Source organism: Nannobrachium achirus (assembly GCF_963921795.1).
Source record: "Nannobrachium achirus genome assembly, chromosome: 19".
Classification (NCBI taxonomy): Eukaryota; Metazoa; Chordata; class Actinopteri; order Myctophiformes; family Myctophidae; genus Nannobrachium; species Nannobrachium achirus.
In genome coordinates, this window is record NC_137826.1 from 41,204,324 (window position 1) to 41,220,775 (window position 16,452).

At 41.6% G+C, this 16,452-nt stretch overlaps 1 protein-coding gene across 2 annotated transcripts in view; it reads right to left on the bottom strand.

Annotated features, from left to right (window-relative positions):
- Positions 1 to 16,452, bottom strand: part of arhgef12b (Rho guanine nucleotide exchange factor (GEF) 12b) — a 70,233-nt gene that overhangs the window by 42,899 nt on the left and 10,882 nt on the right. The window contains exons 2-6 of one of the 2 annotated variants that reach the window (XM_080749139.1): positions 7,814 to 7,908; positions 4,382 to 4,480; positions 2,668 to 2,717; positions 1,788 to 1,845; positions 63 to 262 (exon numbers count right to left, since the gene is read on the bottom strand). In XM_080749139.1, the coding sequence (XP_080605265.1) occupies positions 63 to 262; positions 1,788 to 1,845; positions 2,668 to 2,717; positions 4,382 to 4,480; positions 7,814 to 7,908 (502 nt within the window). Of the gene's footprint in view, positions 1 to 56; positions 263 to 1,787; positions 1,846 to 2,667; positions 2,718 to 4,381; positions 4,481 to 7,813; positions 7,909 to 16,452 lie in introns of both variants that reach the window. The other variant, XM_080749138.1, reaches the window with a different exon arrangement.

Genomic DNA, 16,452 nt, shown 5'->3' on the forward strand with positions numbered 1-16,452 from the left:
ACACACACACACAAACACTCACACACACACACACACACACACACACACACACACACACTTACCGTGGGAGGCAGTGGGGAGGTGCTGTGCTCCTCTCTGGCTGGCAGCAGGGGTGAGAGGAGGGGTGAGGACGGAGGGGGGGAGGAGAGACACGCCTCTCCCTGCTCCTCCTCCTGCTCCCTCCTGAGCCCCTCCTCCTCCAGGGGGATGTGGGGGAGACCGGGGGGCCTCCCCAGCACTGTCAGGGCCACATAGGAGCCCGCTGCAGGGGTCAGAGGTCAGAGGTCAGGGAGAGAGTCACAGATAACACGTTCACACCTTTGAGAGATGACAATCAAATCTGACTATTGATGCCTCTGTTGACATTAACTCATTCACTGCGAAGAATATTTAACCAAACCACTAACCATTGCCAGTTATCTTTCGTTTTTCCTTGCCTTTTCAAGTAGTCACAGAATATTTGTCTATTTTTCGATCGATCCCCAGATCGGACACGAGCACGCTTTCTGTGCTATCGTGAAAAACGTTTGGGCTACGCGCTATTTTCACAAACACAGAGCTAGAACACGGCAGCTGCGAAAAAAGGCGATTATGTGAAAGCATAATCGCAAATGGAGATCCGGTTTCCTGATTACGTAATTTAGTATGTTCCGATATAGACCTTAAGGGTATGTTAGTGTTCCCTAACTTGTGAAAAATGGGGTGCAACAGTTAATCAAACAAATTGATTCAATGGATCATAAGGACAATCAATATTTATAATAGATAGTGTAATAAAATAATAGATTAATAATCAATCCCTATTTTGTTTTTATAGGAAATTCAATTCAAACATTTCAAAAATAGTGAAAATAGCTGATCTACAAGCTTACACCGTCATGTGAAAGAGTATAATATAATGATTAAGCGTTTAGTCTATTAGCCCTAGTTAATAGTTTTTTTCAACTTTGTCCAAACACCTGTTCTAGCTTTGTCGCCCTTTGATACCTCTTTATTTTGCCTGTACTTTTATAGTATCTTATGCCTAAAGACAACAACAGTGAACGTTCCAACCTGTATGAACTTCCGTTCCGTTTCCTGGATACCAAAAAAAAAAGAAAGAAAAGAAAAGCCACTTCAGCTAACGACTGCTCCTCGTTAAAACCCAGCATGGGGGTGAGCCATTGTTCGCTGGGTCTGGGGGTCTTTCTCAAGCCAGAAAGCAGAGACAGCAGTGACTCACTGATTACTGTGGAGGCTGTGAAGACTCACCCATAAACTAAACAGTATTGTTTCAGTATTTTGAGAGTTTATTGGTACATTTTAGAAGCTGGCAATGAAAACATTTATGTGATTTACTTGCAAAAATGCCTCCACAGCAGTGGTTCTCAAACTTTTTTTGTCTCAGGTCACTCCTATAAATATGACTGTCCACGGCACCCCTGAATCACATCGATAATTTACAGTACTTTACTTTTATGTTATATTATGGTATGTAAATAAATGTAAATCTTTCCCCGAGATATAGCATGTCACCAGGAAAATGAGAGAATTTCCATTCCCATTAGGACAGGTTGAAAATAATGTTATAGTTGACATTTAACCAAGGGGGAACATTCGTCAAATATATATTCTGAGATGGGGTCCGCGGCCAAATACATATCCTTGACATGCAAAAGTTATGAGTACCACTGATATAGCAACAAAAGGTGTTTTTTTTCAGAAAACTGTTTAAAAGACATTTGTAGTATCTGCCTGCAGGCAAGTATAAATGTCAAGCGTAATGGAAAGCAGTTCCAGGTACTTACATTTGATCAACTTCACAACTTCTATATGGTTGGAATGTGTTACTAAGGTCCCGTTAACCTGCCGAAGAAGAACACAGAACATCAAGAGAGTTGAGCAGCATAAAACGGCTGACACATCAGAGCAGATAACCTAAAATGTGTTAAAAATCAGGACTAGGCATCAGTCCACCAACTAAATGTCCATTGGTGGTCTGATGCGTTTTCAAATCTAACCAGTAAGTTTGAAATGTATGTTGAAATGTATTGAATTACTTTTTCAGTGTGAGTCATGAAAAGGTAATACCATAGGGCATGGATCTTCAACAGGGGGTCCGGGACCCCTAGGGGGTCCTCGGAGTTACGACAGGGGGTCCTCCAAATCTTTGAGTGATGGAAAGTTTTTTCTCCTTTTTTATATTATATAATTATTATATATCCATATTCCGTGAACTTTAGCCAAAAATAGCAGATCTACAAGCTCACAACGCCTAGCAGATCGGCTACTTTTGGTAAAGAGCTTCGGTGTAGAGGGGGAAAAGAGCACACTAAGTACAGAGTGAAAGGTGAAGTTTATTAAGTACTGACAGTTCAAGTGGTTAAATATCTGAAAACACAAATTGGCATGAATCCAAAATACACTGATGATTGTGCTGTCAAACGATGAAACAATATGTAATCTATGATAAGGTTGTGGGGGTCCCTGCTTCATCTCTCTCTCGACTAAGCAGTCCTTGGCCTGAAAACGTTGAAGACCCCTGCCATACGTTATTACTTTACACTCATTTCTTTTGTTAAAACCCGAGGTAGTAATTATTGTTGTTGCTATAGAGGTCTTTGACTAATGCTCATGGCAGTTCCCTGGAAGTTTTAGTTCATTCACTCAGAGAACAATGTTTCTCACCTTAATGATTCTATCGCCTGTCTGGACACCGGCTCGCATCGCAGCGCCATCTGCAGGATGCAAAAGACACAGCATAGGAGAAATGGGAACTTAATGTGAGATATTTGCATTTGGTTTGCTTTGTTTTACTGTTCAGCACTTGTAAACTTTACAGCTTTGTTTCAGTCGACATTCATAGTAGTGTGTGTGTGTGTGTGTGTGTGTGTGTGTGTGTGTGTGTGTGTGTGTGTGTGTGTGTGTGTGTGTGTGTGTGTGTGTGTGTGTGTGTGAGAGTTTGTCTAGCTATACTTATGGGGACTAAACGCATGTTCATTGTTCACACAGTCACCTGCAGGGGACCTCTGACAGTGTGGGGACAAAATAGTAGGTCCCCACAACAGTTAGGTTTAGGGTTAGGGTTAGGGTTAGGTTTAGGGTTAGGGTTAAAGAGGTGGTGCCATAGTTTTGTACTTTTTCTGTTTTTCATGTGTCTAGGAGGTTGAAAGTACTTCATTAGACCCCCTGGTGTGTTTTTTATGAGAAATGATGTATTCTCTTGGTATTTGTTTGTTTTCTCTTGGGGCTGCCACCTTGTGGTCAAAAGTGTCAGTTAAAAAACACAGATACTAAGTATGTCACAGTATCAACTCCTCCCCAAATTACCATTCACCCAACACTGTGGGCTGTGGCTAACTTCAGCTGGGTCACCACCCACCATGACATCCATGCATACTTAATGAACTGGGGGTGTGGCCACATAAAAACCCAATTTTAACTCTTTCTGTATACTTTTTTGGAAAAAATCTTCCTCCTAGTATAATCATAATACCTGATAATCATGTTTTAGAGGGGGGGAAAATCATGGCACTACCTCTTTAAGGTTGGGGTTAGGTTTAGGGATAGGGATAGGGATAGAGGTTAGGGTAAGGCCACAGGACTTGCATAAAAATGAATGGAAGTCTATGTAATGTCCCTACAAGTGATGTAAATATACTAGAGGTTCGCGGCCCTTCGGGCCGCTCACATCTAGAGTCCACGCCCGTAAAAAAAAAAACATTTTTTTTTTATTTTTTGAAAAAAAAAAATTTTTTTTTGAAAAAAAAATTTTTTTTTTGAAAAAAAAAAAAGTTTTGGCCTAATTGTGTTATTATTGTTACTGTAATAGGCCTGCCAATGTTTTATTTTCATTATTTAAATGTTTTCATTTTAGCAACACACACACACACACACACACACACACACAGACAGACAGACAGACAGACAGTATCTTGCTGTGAACTCTAGAGGTGAGTGGCCCGAAGGGCCGCGAACTTCTTGTAAGATACAGGCTCTCGGCTAGCGATTGAGTCTCTCTCTCTCTCTCTCTCTCTCTCTCTCTCTCCCCCTGTGCAGCGGCCCCCCCCCCTTCCCTCTTGTAACCTGAGACTCTCTCTCTCTCTCTCTCTCTCTCTCTTGCTCTCTAGCGAATGAGCGGACGGCATAGAGTTAGGGGCGGTATTCCTTACGTCCTAGACGACTACCTATGAGTTGAAGTCGATGTAAAGGGGGCGTGGAAGTGGGATGCGGCAATAGGAGGAATGTATATATAAGATAGTGTGTGTGTGTGTGTGTGTGTGTGTGTGTGTGTGTGTGTGCGTGCGTGCGTGCGTGCGTGCGTGCGTGCGTGCGTGCGTGCGTGCGTGCGCGCGTGCGTGCGTGTGTGTGCGTGTGTGCGTGCATGCATGCAGACTCTTACCTTCTCTAACCAGCTGTACAAATACAGGGTTGTCTCCACTCACTGTCAGCCCAAAGCCATTCTCATCTCGTTGAATGATCACACACCGCTGAACCAAACCTGTAGGCCCACACGCGCACGCATGAACACACACACATGCACATGCTAATTCTGTGGTCCACGGTTGGTTGTTTGTTTGACTGGCAAATGTATTGCCAGTATGTAGGGCAGGGGTCTTCAACAGGGGGTCCGGGACCCCCATGGGATCCTCAGAGGTACTACAGGGGGGCCGCCAAATCGCTGTGTGATAGGGACTTTATTTTTATTCTTCCATTAACCACTTGAACCCTAGTATCCCTATTTTGGGGAAAACATTAGCCAAAAATAACCGATCTGCACAACGGCTCACAACACGTCTGCGACACGCTGTCAGCTTTTATATACAGCTATTTTCGTCAAAGAGTTTGTGTACAGGGAAGAAAAGAGCAGACCAAGTACAGTGCCAAGGTCAAGTTTCTACTTTATACCTTATTCCTATTTGGTAGCACTTTACAATAATGACCTGTTATAAATAATTTATAAACATTTATAAGCAGTTTGTAGATGAGTAATAAACATGAACAAACTATGAACAAATGTTTACCTAAACATTTATAACTGTTTTAAACATCATTTACATGTTATTAGTAAGGTATTAGTAAGTAGTAAACTGATCATGAATAAACCATTTATATACATTTGTAAATGATTAATACATCATTTGTAACTAAAATTAAGCATCATTTATATGCTATTTTTAGATAAGTAACTAATCATTTACAAGCTATCTATATACATTGTAAAACATTCCTAATATATCTATAAATCATTAGTAGATGTTGTCAAGAGCCCTAATGTAAAGTTAAGACTAGGTCGCAAGTTACTATGAAAACCTCCACCGGCTGTCTGTCAGTCCCTCGTCAGTATGTCCGTCACGTCACGTCACGTCACGTCACGTCACGTCACGTCACACTTGACCCTACTTCTATCTCCGGCACCGTTGCCCCTATCCATGCCAAACTTTGCACACACACTCCTTGGCTGTCTGTTGCCTCCTTGTTTGTTCATGGTTAACATATGCTTTGTAAAACACTAGAGGTTCGCGGCCCTTCGGGCCGCTCACATCTAGAGTCCACGCCCGTTTTTTTTTTTTTTTTATAAAAAAAAAGGTTTTTTGAAAAAAAAAAAAAGTTTTGGCCTAATTGTGTTATTATTGTTACTGTAATAGGCCTGCCAATGTTTTATTTTCATTATTTAAATGTTTTCATTTTAGCAACACACACACACACACACACACACACACACACACACACACACACACACACAGACAGACAGACAGACAGACAGACAGACAGACAGACAGACAGACAGACAGACAGACAGACAGACAGTATCTTGCTGTGAACTCTAGAGGTGAGTGGCCCGAAGGGCCGCGAACTTCTTGTAAGATACAGGCTCTCGGCTAGCGATTGAGTCTCTCTCTCTCTCTCTCTCTCTCTCTCTCTCTCTCTCTCTCTCTCCCCCTGTGCAGCGGCCCCCCCCCTTCCCTCTTGTAACCTGAGACTCTCTCTCTCTCTCTCTCTCTCTCTCTTGCTCTCTAGCGAATGAGCGGACGGCATAGAGTTAGGGGCGGTATTCCTTACGTCCTAGACGACTACCTATGAGTTGAAGTCGATGTAAAGGGGGCGTGGAAGTGGGATGCGGCAATAGGAGGAATGTATATATAAGATTCCTTAAATATCTATAAATCATCAGTAGATGTTAACAAGAGCCCTAATGTAAAGTGAAGACTATTCATTAGTTACGAATGTCTGTTAAATATGAACAAACATGGAGGGCCACATTAACAGACAGTTGACTGCCAAACCACAACCTCCACCCCTCATTTCTCACATGGCCCTCTTCTAGCGCCACCATGAGGCCGATTCTTGCAACACACATTTTTGGACACTGCGCCTATAAATTTTGCCCTAAAATCACTAGGGATGGTCCGATCAGGTTTTTTGGAACCGATCACCGAGCACCGATCACAAAAGTTTGATCACTCGATACCGATCAATCACCGATCCGATCAAGTTATTATTTATATATTATTTATATTTTCTAAATGTTAATGTTTTAACTTTAATTAATTAATTCACTCATGAATTCATTTATATATTTGCCTTATAGTTATTTACCAGCATTACTATGTATTTATTATCATAGCAGTAACTAATTATTCCTTCAGCACTGTGGAAATCAATACCCCAAAATGGCCTCAAGTGGGCATACTGAACGGCTGGTTGATCGGATGCACCGATCGGATCGGATCGGTGAATTTACCTTTTGATCTAAACCACGATTATCGCCGATCACGCTTTGATCGGCCCGATCCGATCCATTGCCGATTGATCGGTAACATCTCTAAAAATCACACAAAGCGGAACACAGTATGTCTAGAGTCATGTCATCAACATGGATCTGTCCCATTTAGCATCACCATCAGGCCAATTTTTTCAAACACATTTTTTGACACTACTCCTACAGATTTGGGCCTAAAATCACGCAAAGCTAAAGTCATGTCATCAACATGGATCTGTCCCATTTCCCATATTCCCTCCTGATTGGCTACGATTGCCTTCTAAAGTTTGTGTATGCGCTTATCGCTTATCTCCTTATTAGGGAGTCTTACTGGTAAATAATGAATAGTCTTCACTTTACATTAGGGCTCTTGATAACATCTACTGATGATTTATAGATATTTAAGGGATGTTTTACAAAGCATATGTTAACCATGAACAAACTCGGAGGCCACATTAACAGACAGCCAAGGAGTGTGTGTGCAAAGTTTGGCATGGATAGGGGCAACGGTGCCGGAAATTAGAGTAGGACCAAAAGTGTGACGTGACGGACAGACTGACAGAGGGACTGACAGACAGCCAGTGGAGGTTTTCATAGTAACTTGCGACCTAGTCTTCACTTTACATTAGGGCTCTTGATAACATCTGCTAATGATTTATAGATATATTAGGAATGTTTTACAAGGTATATAGATAGCTTGTAAATGATTAGTTACTTATCTACAAATGGCATATTTACAAATGATTTATTAATCATTTATAAATGTGTATAAATGGCTTATTCATGATTAGTTTACTACTTACTAATACCTTACTAATAACATGTAAAGGATGTTTAAAACAGTGATACATGTTTAGGTAAACATTTGTTCATAGTTTGTTCATGTTTATTACTCATCTACAAACTGCTTATAAATGTTTATAAATGATTTATAACAGGTCATTATTGTAAAGTGCTACCCATTATTTTGTTCAAGGGTTTTTTCTGGATTTCAAATTGGAAAGCACTATTGATCAACCTCCGTTGTTTTTAAATGTGCTATACAAATAAAGGTGACTTGACTTGTCTTACCTGTAGGGTCAAACTCATGTTTGAGGGAGACGGGAGATTTATCACTTTTGGGTTTCTTGTCTGGGGGATGGTCCTTGTTGAGAATATTAGGAGTCCTGTGGAGGCAAAAATGAACACATAGGACAGTCACTAATTAGATTTTATTTAAAACCCAACAGCATATACTTTGCTGACCGGGGTCCACCCAGGGTCTGTACTTGGTCACCTCATTTTTCCCTCTACTACACCAAATCTCTCTGCTGAAATGAACCAATCTACAAGCTCACAATGCACATCCCTGCTGCTTTGTATGAAAGGTGCTATAGACTAGGGATGCCAGAAACTGATAAAAGCCAAAGTCTAACCCTAACCCAGACAGGGCATGAGACACACAAACATATCCATAGGGGCGCTGTTTCCCACCGCTGCAAAAAAAGGTCTTTCAAATATTTTGTAGAGGTGGAAAGAGTACTGATCCTACTCAAAGTAAAAGTACATTACTTTAGTAAAAATGTACAAGTAATAGTACTAGTCCAGGAAAGTAAGACTTTTTAAACATACTTTTTGAGTAAAAAGTAAAAGTACCCCCTGCCCCCTTTTGACATTAATTACATGTCACACATTACCCATTACCTAAGCTGTCCTAATACGATGTCAATCATGTCATTATTAACCAGGAAGAGAAAAATACTATTCAGAAAACCACTTTTACTAGATAGACCCCTCTATGGGCATTAAATGGGCTACAGTACATTCCCAGCTGAGAGGTATAGTTACCAGAGCAGAGTGTTAATGATCTAAAACAACCTCAACAAATATTCATGGTCTGACACGTCACATAATCTTGCACTACTGCCACCTGCTGGGGTTAGCGAGCAGCAGTCCCAATGCATTCATAAGTATGTCAAAATCCTGAATTTAATTTACTCTTACTCATTGTCCATTTATTGCTATTTATTGCTAGTTGCACTAACTAGCATTGACTGTTATGGTCACTTTGATTTGGGCACTGTATTATTTTGATAGTCGTGCTTTAAGACACTTTATGTATATATATTATTTGTTCCCTTTCCTGTTGTACCTTGCTCTTACTGTACTTACTGTACTCTGTACTCTGTACTCTAGTTTTTTATTTTTTATCTTTTTCATACTTCTCTGTAACTTTGTAAATAACCTTATACTGCTGTGCTGCCTCTGGGCAACACATTTTCCCCCTTGGGATAATAAAGGTATCTATCTATCTATCTATTTATTATTTTTTACTCAAAGTAAAAGTAGAGTATTTATTTTTTAAATTACTCAAAGTAAGAGTAAAAGTATAGCATTTAACAATTACTTTAAAAGTACAGATCCTCAAAAAACGACTCTTGAGTACTTTTACTTGAGTATTTTCCACCTCTAATAGTTTGTAATGAATCTGTTCCGAGTTCCGGCAGCAGCTGATTTGACATCCTAAACTGAGCGGAAGAAGCCACTACACACAATGCTTCCGTGCCACCACCTGTGACTCTAGGAAATGCATTCATGAACGGTTTTCCATGTTCCATCAGCATCACTGATGATGTAAACACTGCCTGAGGTATTAGGATGATAACCTGACCTCATGTCACTCCTCTTGACTCACTTTCCTACGTGGACGATTTACGCAACACAACACCAGCAGCCAGGGGCGTCACACCAAATTCTGGGCCCTGGGTACAAGGATTCACTGCGGGCCCCCCATGAATGTTAACTATTGAAAAATAGCAGATATACAAGCTCACAGCGCGGCACCGAGTGCCGCGCTGTGAGCTTGTAGATCCGCTATTTTTGAGAAATCGTGAAAATGTGTGCAAGAAACCTATGTCAAGGACCCCCAAGATGATATGAATTTGGCCACGGACCCCGATCTCAGTGCCGCGCTGTGAGCTTGTAGATCCGCTATTTTTGAAAAATCGTGAAAATGTGTGCAAGAAACCTATGTCAAGGACCCCCAAGATGATATGAATTTGGCCACGGACCCCGATCTCAAAATATTTAGTTCCAGGGACCCCCAGAAGCAAAATTTGAGTTAAAAATGTTCGCTTAAAAAATACATATATTCAAAGACTTTCACAACTTTTCAAAAATAGCAGATCTACAAGCTCGCAGCGGTGCCGCGCTGTGAGCTTGTATATCTGCTATTTTTCAATAGATAAAGTTATTAGATGCCCTCCACCTTGGGCCCCAGTAACTCAGTCCCACTTTCCTACCCCTTGTGACGCCAGCAGCTACCCTCTCCACTTCCAGGCCCTCGGTACACAAGAACCACTACACTGTATAAGTTCCTGAGGGTTCATTGAACTCTGGACGGGTGCAAATGCAAGCAAATGGTACCCAGGCAGGGGCGTCACAAGGGGGGGGGGAGTGGGACTGAGTTACTAGGGCCCAAGGTGGAGGGGCCTTAATTATTTTATAAATGTTAGCTATTGAAAAATAGCAGATATACAAGCTTGTAGATCTGCCATTTTTGAAAAAGTCGTGAAAATGTGTGCAAATCTTTGAATATGTGTATTTTTTATGCGAACATTTGTAACTCAAATTTTGCTTCTGGGGGGGGGGGGGGGGGGGTCCCTGGAAGTAAATATTTTGAGATGGGGGTCCGTGGCCAAATACATATCCTTTTGGGGGTCCTTCACTTGAAAAAGTTTGAGCACCACTGACATAGCAACATATTGTGATATTGCGACATATTTGCGATTTTTCAAAAATAGCAGAGCTTGTAGATCTGCTATTTTTCAATAGTTAAAGGCATAAAATAATTGACGTGAATCCTTGTACTGCAGGGCCCAGAATTTGGTGTGACACCCCTGTACCCAGGAGGAGTCCATTTGGTTATAATTTGCACATGCTCAAGACTTACACATGGATATAAATGAACACTGACAGCTTTACTGTGTAGTGCTCTCATTGGCTTCCACAGCATTAACACCACCTGCTGAGAGTGTGTGGGGGTGGAGGGGGTGATGAGGGCAGGGACATGCTGGGCCCCTGATTCAGCCCGGGAAAAAGAGTTGGAGAGGCCCTCATTGCACGCTATAGACTAGAGAGAGAGATCTCTCTCTATAGCGCTGCAGTGGGCCAATTACATGAGTTATATTTCGTCGTTGTCGGGTGGAAACCTTGTATGTCCAAACCGTTTGTTTTGTATTTATCATTTTAAAAATGATTTAAACTAGTGAAAACAGCCGATCTACAAGCACACAACACCTCGCACCGCGAGGCGTTGTGTGCTTGTAGATCTGCTGTTTTCACTACTTTTGTGCGACGGCCTTGTATGATGAAGCAGGGCTTTGCTTTGCGAAAAAGTTTACAAATTTGAAACTTGGAGATACGAGGTTTCTGCCCGACAGTGACGATTTACTTTGTTGGCCGCCCAGCCCCCAAAATGGAACGAAGGCAGACATTTTATTTTACATTTTTTCCTAATGGCCGGCCTGGACCGGCCGGGAATGAACCGGCCGTTCGGGAGTTGTCCCGCCTTTCCCAATGGCCAACACGTCCCTGGATGAGGGGATGGAAGTTAAGTCACAGGCTTGTGCCGAGTGAATATTGCTGGTTAAAAAACCTCAGCACCAGCCGGAAAGAATTGGGTGGAAAGTTTTTATGGACACATCCAAGTCAACAAACGCCGTCATTGTGCCGTGTGGTAGTGCAAGGTGCCAACCAGGCCTCTCACTTGCGTTTCATTGGAACTCCTTGATTAAACAAGGGCAGGAACGTGCTGGCCATTGGGAGAAGCGGGACAACTCCCGAACGGCCGGTTCATTCCCGGCCGGTCCATTATGAAAAAAATAAAAAATAAAATGTCGGCCTTCGTTCCATTTTGGGGGCTGTGCGGCCAACAAAGAAAATCGTCACTGTCGGGCAGAAACCTTGTATCTAGGGTTGGGGACGGTAACCGCCGTACCGCCGTACCGCGGTATACCGCGGCCTACCACGGTGTCAGGGTCCTTACCGCGGTCAAAAAAGACAATAAAGAGGCAATTTTTAATTGAGAACGAGCGAGTTTTAAAACGGGGGAGAAGCAAGGACCGCATGCGCTCCATGCCACTCTGCTCTGGGCAGCGTACCACAGCTTAATGGGCCATCAGTTTCCTTTTCATCGAAAATGAAACTAACGCTAGACCCTAGGTATTGCCGTCACGCGGAGACAGAGAAATCCACACTGGACACTGACTGGAGCAGCTGTCTCGTAGCAGGCAGCAGCGTTAAACTTTCTCCATTATCCACAAGACACAAGTATGTTTATACATACCTTGCAGATTCTTTTTTATTCATACAGACAGAGCGCGAGCTGTGAGGACTAAAACCGAAAATTAAACCAGCTTCTACTTTTTCCAACACGTCGCTGACTCAGTCGGCGATTTTACAACCTTTTGTGTCAAGTCTTGTAACTAAAACCTGTCACTCAATCAATGCAATTTGAGACGTGACTTTACAGAATCAATGTACACGATCTACCCGGGCCGTCTCTCATCTGGTTGTTCACACACAGCGTACTGTGTCAGAAAAGCCCCTGTAGCCTACGTTACTATAGTAACCCGACAGTGCAGAGATCTACAAGCTCAGAACGCGTCGTGGATGCAACGTGTTGTGAGCTTGTAGATCTGCTCCTTTCAAAGCCAGACCCGCTGTGCTGTACGGGGATGTATAACTCGGGCTGTGGAACGGCAAATTCTGGGCAGATGTTTGGAATATAAACGGCCGAAAAAAGCAGACGCGACCGCGGTTTGCTATACTGCTACAGACCACTAGTTGAGCAACTTACACAGTATAGCTTTAATTGATAGAAACGGGGGTGCGGTAATTACCGCAATACCGTCTTCCCATTTACCGCCGGTATTTACCACCGCGAAAACAAAATGTTGATACCGAGCCAGCCCTACTTGTATCTCCAAGTTTCAAATGTATACATTTTTTCACTAGTTTAAATCATTTTTAAAATGATAAATACAAAACAAACGGTTTTGGACATATAAGGTTTCCACCCGACAACGACAAAATATATAAAAAAAGAAAAAGAAAAATTAGGGCCTCTCCAACTCTTTTTCCCGGGCTGAATCAGGGGCCCAGCACGTCCCTGAACAAGGGTTAAATCAAATGTTTCCTAATCAAAAAAGGAGCAGTATGATAATGCCACCCGTCTTCAAGCACCCTTTCACAAGCCCCTTGCTGATGCTGGTGGTTGTTTGACTGTCTTGCTGATCCGACATGCATATCCTTTTTGAAGACAGAGACGCCAGGTTGGTGCTTCTTAATGTATAAATAGCACGGGTTCTGTCTCCTTCTCTTCTCCCTCGCCGCTCTCCTTCCGCGGGAGGCTTTTGTTTGTGTTACTGTTCCTCCCGTGGACAATGGGGGCCCTGCTCTTTTAACAATGGCTCTCACGTCAGAGCTAAGTTACTACACTGCAGCTTTGTGGGACCGATTCCCGGAAATAGAGAGGACTTCTGGCTCGGCTCCCATTTCCTGAATGTGGGAGAGGGGGGCTGAGAATAAAGACGGCGAGAGAGGGAGAGAGGGGTGGGCAGCAGAAGACATGGAGGCAGGGTTTTGGGGGAGAATGTCATACTAGGCTTCCCAAAGTGTGAGCCGATTTTAAGTGCCCTCACAACACAGATTATAAACCTTAGCCGAGTCATTACAGTGACTCAGAAGAGAGAGAGATAAATCAGAAGAGTTGAATAGAGATCAAAGAATATTTCTCGAGGTGATAGCTGAATTCAAAAGGGCCCTTTTCCAGAAATATTGTAAATCATGCTGCCGTGATGCTGAGAAAAATAAGGAGAGATGCCTAAAAGGGAGATGAAAATGGTGGTGGTGGTATCTTTGTTTTCTGGGAACAGGAAAACCTTTAAAAGTTCTTCTGCTCTGCTGTGGCTTGTGGAGATTAGCAGTCGATAAGACAGGGCTAGACTGTCTGAGTAAGGAAAGACATCATAAACACTACAGTGCAGTCTGTGGGGGCTCCGGGAGTGTACAAATGGACCCCGAAAGGGTCCATTTTGATCAATTAAACACTCTGGATTTTACCGTGTAGCACTGGATAAGACAGAGGAACTCCAGTCGATATTTATCCCTTCCAGACGCTCTAGTGGAGATTAAGAAAGCCATGTTGAGGAGGACCTAACACCAAAGGAGCAGATGTATTTTAGTCAAATAAACTACAAAGTGGATGGGATGTATATCTATTGACTATCTATATCTATCATCTCTCTATAGAGAAACGAAGCTATGTCGTCATCTGTGCGTAATGTCGCCCTCTGGGGGGTTCATGCTGGTATTGTTTTGTGTTCAAATCGCCATAGGAGATTCTGCGAACGCCGCATATAAGGTCTGTGTTAAAAATACTAGACCAGGTCAACCTGGTTGTGCCAGACCCCCTGTCTGTCATCATCATTTATGACATCATGCCTTTTGTAGGCATGTCATCATCATGTCATCATCATATATACCCTTTATATAAAAAACCCGGACAGACCGACATTTGCTTATGTAGGCCTACCCATTTCATGGGTCTGGCAATAAACACACCATGCGCGCGTTTCTGTCAGCGGGGGGGTTCTGCATAGTTTATGATATTCATTCATATCTGATATAGCCTGTTGTACCTCTTTTCTAGCGTTTATTGTGTTACTCTTTGGGTAAATCTGTACATTTCCACCTTAGTCGATGCTTCATATCCATTTGGGTCAATCCGCAAGCATGGTGTGTTTATATTTTTAACACAGACCTTATATGCAGCGTTCGCAGAATCCCCTATGGCGATTTGAATGCAAAACAATACCAGCATGAACCCCGTAGAGGGCGACATTTCACGCCATTTCACGGAAGTGACATCACACTTCGCTGCTCTATATATACTGTACCTGTAGTACAAATATATATATATATATATATATATATATATATATATATATATCACACACACACAGTGGTGGAGAAAGTATTCCAAAGTTTACTTAGTATCATTACTGCAATGTAGAAATAAAAAAAGTAAAAGTACTCATTATGCATTTCAAGTTTTCAAATGTAGACCCAGGCATTGTGAGCTTGTAAATCGGCTATTTTCAAATGGCCGAAATATAGGCCTGAAGTGGTTAATGTATGTCTTTTTGTTTTGTAATAATAATCTAAATCTACAAAGTAACAAGTAACTAAAGTTTTCTAATAAATGTAGTGGAGTAAAAGTACAATATTTGGATCCAAGTAGCAGTAAAAAGTATTGGAAATTGGAATTACTCAAGTTAAGTACAAATAACTCAAAAATTGTGCTCAAGTACAGTAGTAAAGTAAATGTATTACTGTAGGTACTTTCCACCACCAAGTATGAAGCAATCTTCTCACAAGGGTCTCTCCTAGAGAGGCTAGTCTGGAGTCCTTTTATCACTCACTATACAGCTTAACATAACGCCAAACCGCATCAGTTAACAACTGACAAACCACATGACTAATGGTATGACATAATGACACATTGTTATTGAACTCTGGGATGTTAAGAAAGGCTTCACTCACCAAATACATGACATTTATTAAACTGTAGTGCAAGACTGTTTGGGAATAACGTGCCAGCAACTTGCATTTCATTGACATCAGATATACTGTAGATACTTTGTTGTACTCAAGTTACCTTATTAAGTTACTCAAATTACTCATGATCACAGAGCAAAACCAGCTTGTTTACAAAAAAGTTCAATGACCACATGATTAAAAAAAGGTTAATAATTTATCACCAGACACAGTCCAGCAGCTTTTAGGTCACCTTTGTCTGTTACTCAAATGTTTTTACTTAAGTAAAAGTATCAATACTGCAATGTAGAAATACTTTGAAACTGCAACGTACAAATACTTTGTTACAAGTAAAAGACCGCTAATCAAAATGTAATTGAGTTAAAGTACAAAAAGTATTGGCATCAAAATTATACTTAAAGTACCAAAAGTACTCATTATGCAGAATGTCCTGTTTCACAAGTTATGTCAAAAATTAATGTAAAACAATCTTTTAGAAAATAGCAGATCTACAAACTCACAACATGATGCGGGCTTGGCAATTTTGTGGTGGTTAATATAGGTTTTGTAATAATAATAAAAATCTACAAAGTAACTATTAACTTAAGTTTTCAAATAATTGTAGTGGAGTAAAAAGTACAATATTTGTTTGGAGATACTCCAGTAAAGTAGTCAAAAATGTACTTAAGTAGCGTACTTGAGTCCATGTACTTAGTTACTTTCCACCACTGCATTTCTAGACAAGGAATTTGTCCACTTGCTTGCGTTGCTGCTATCAGGAGGAGACATAGCCATCCACTTCTTGTGCCTCGGATGCCACAAATACCAGACAATTCCTTAGGGATGATCACTGCAAACCACTAAGCTCCAGAGGGTCAGAGATAGAGGAATATTAATTGTCGGAAAAGGCCTGCGCAGATAAAAACTCAAATTCCATTCTCTGCTCTACTTTTCTTTTTTTCTTGAATAGGACTACACAGAAGGCTGCAGGCTAGTATACAGAGTTACAAAAGGCTCGATTGATCTGAGCCTGGTTAGTAATTCATTTGCTGCTTGAGCATTCTGTCCATATGTCTTCAAATGTTTCAGTTTTCAGGCGATTACATTGCTGCATCCGACCCACATTGATC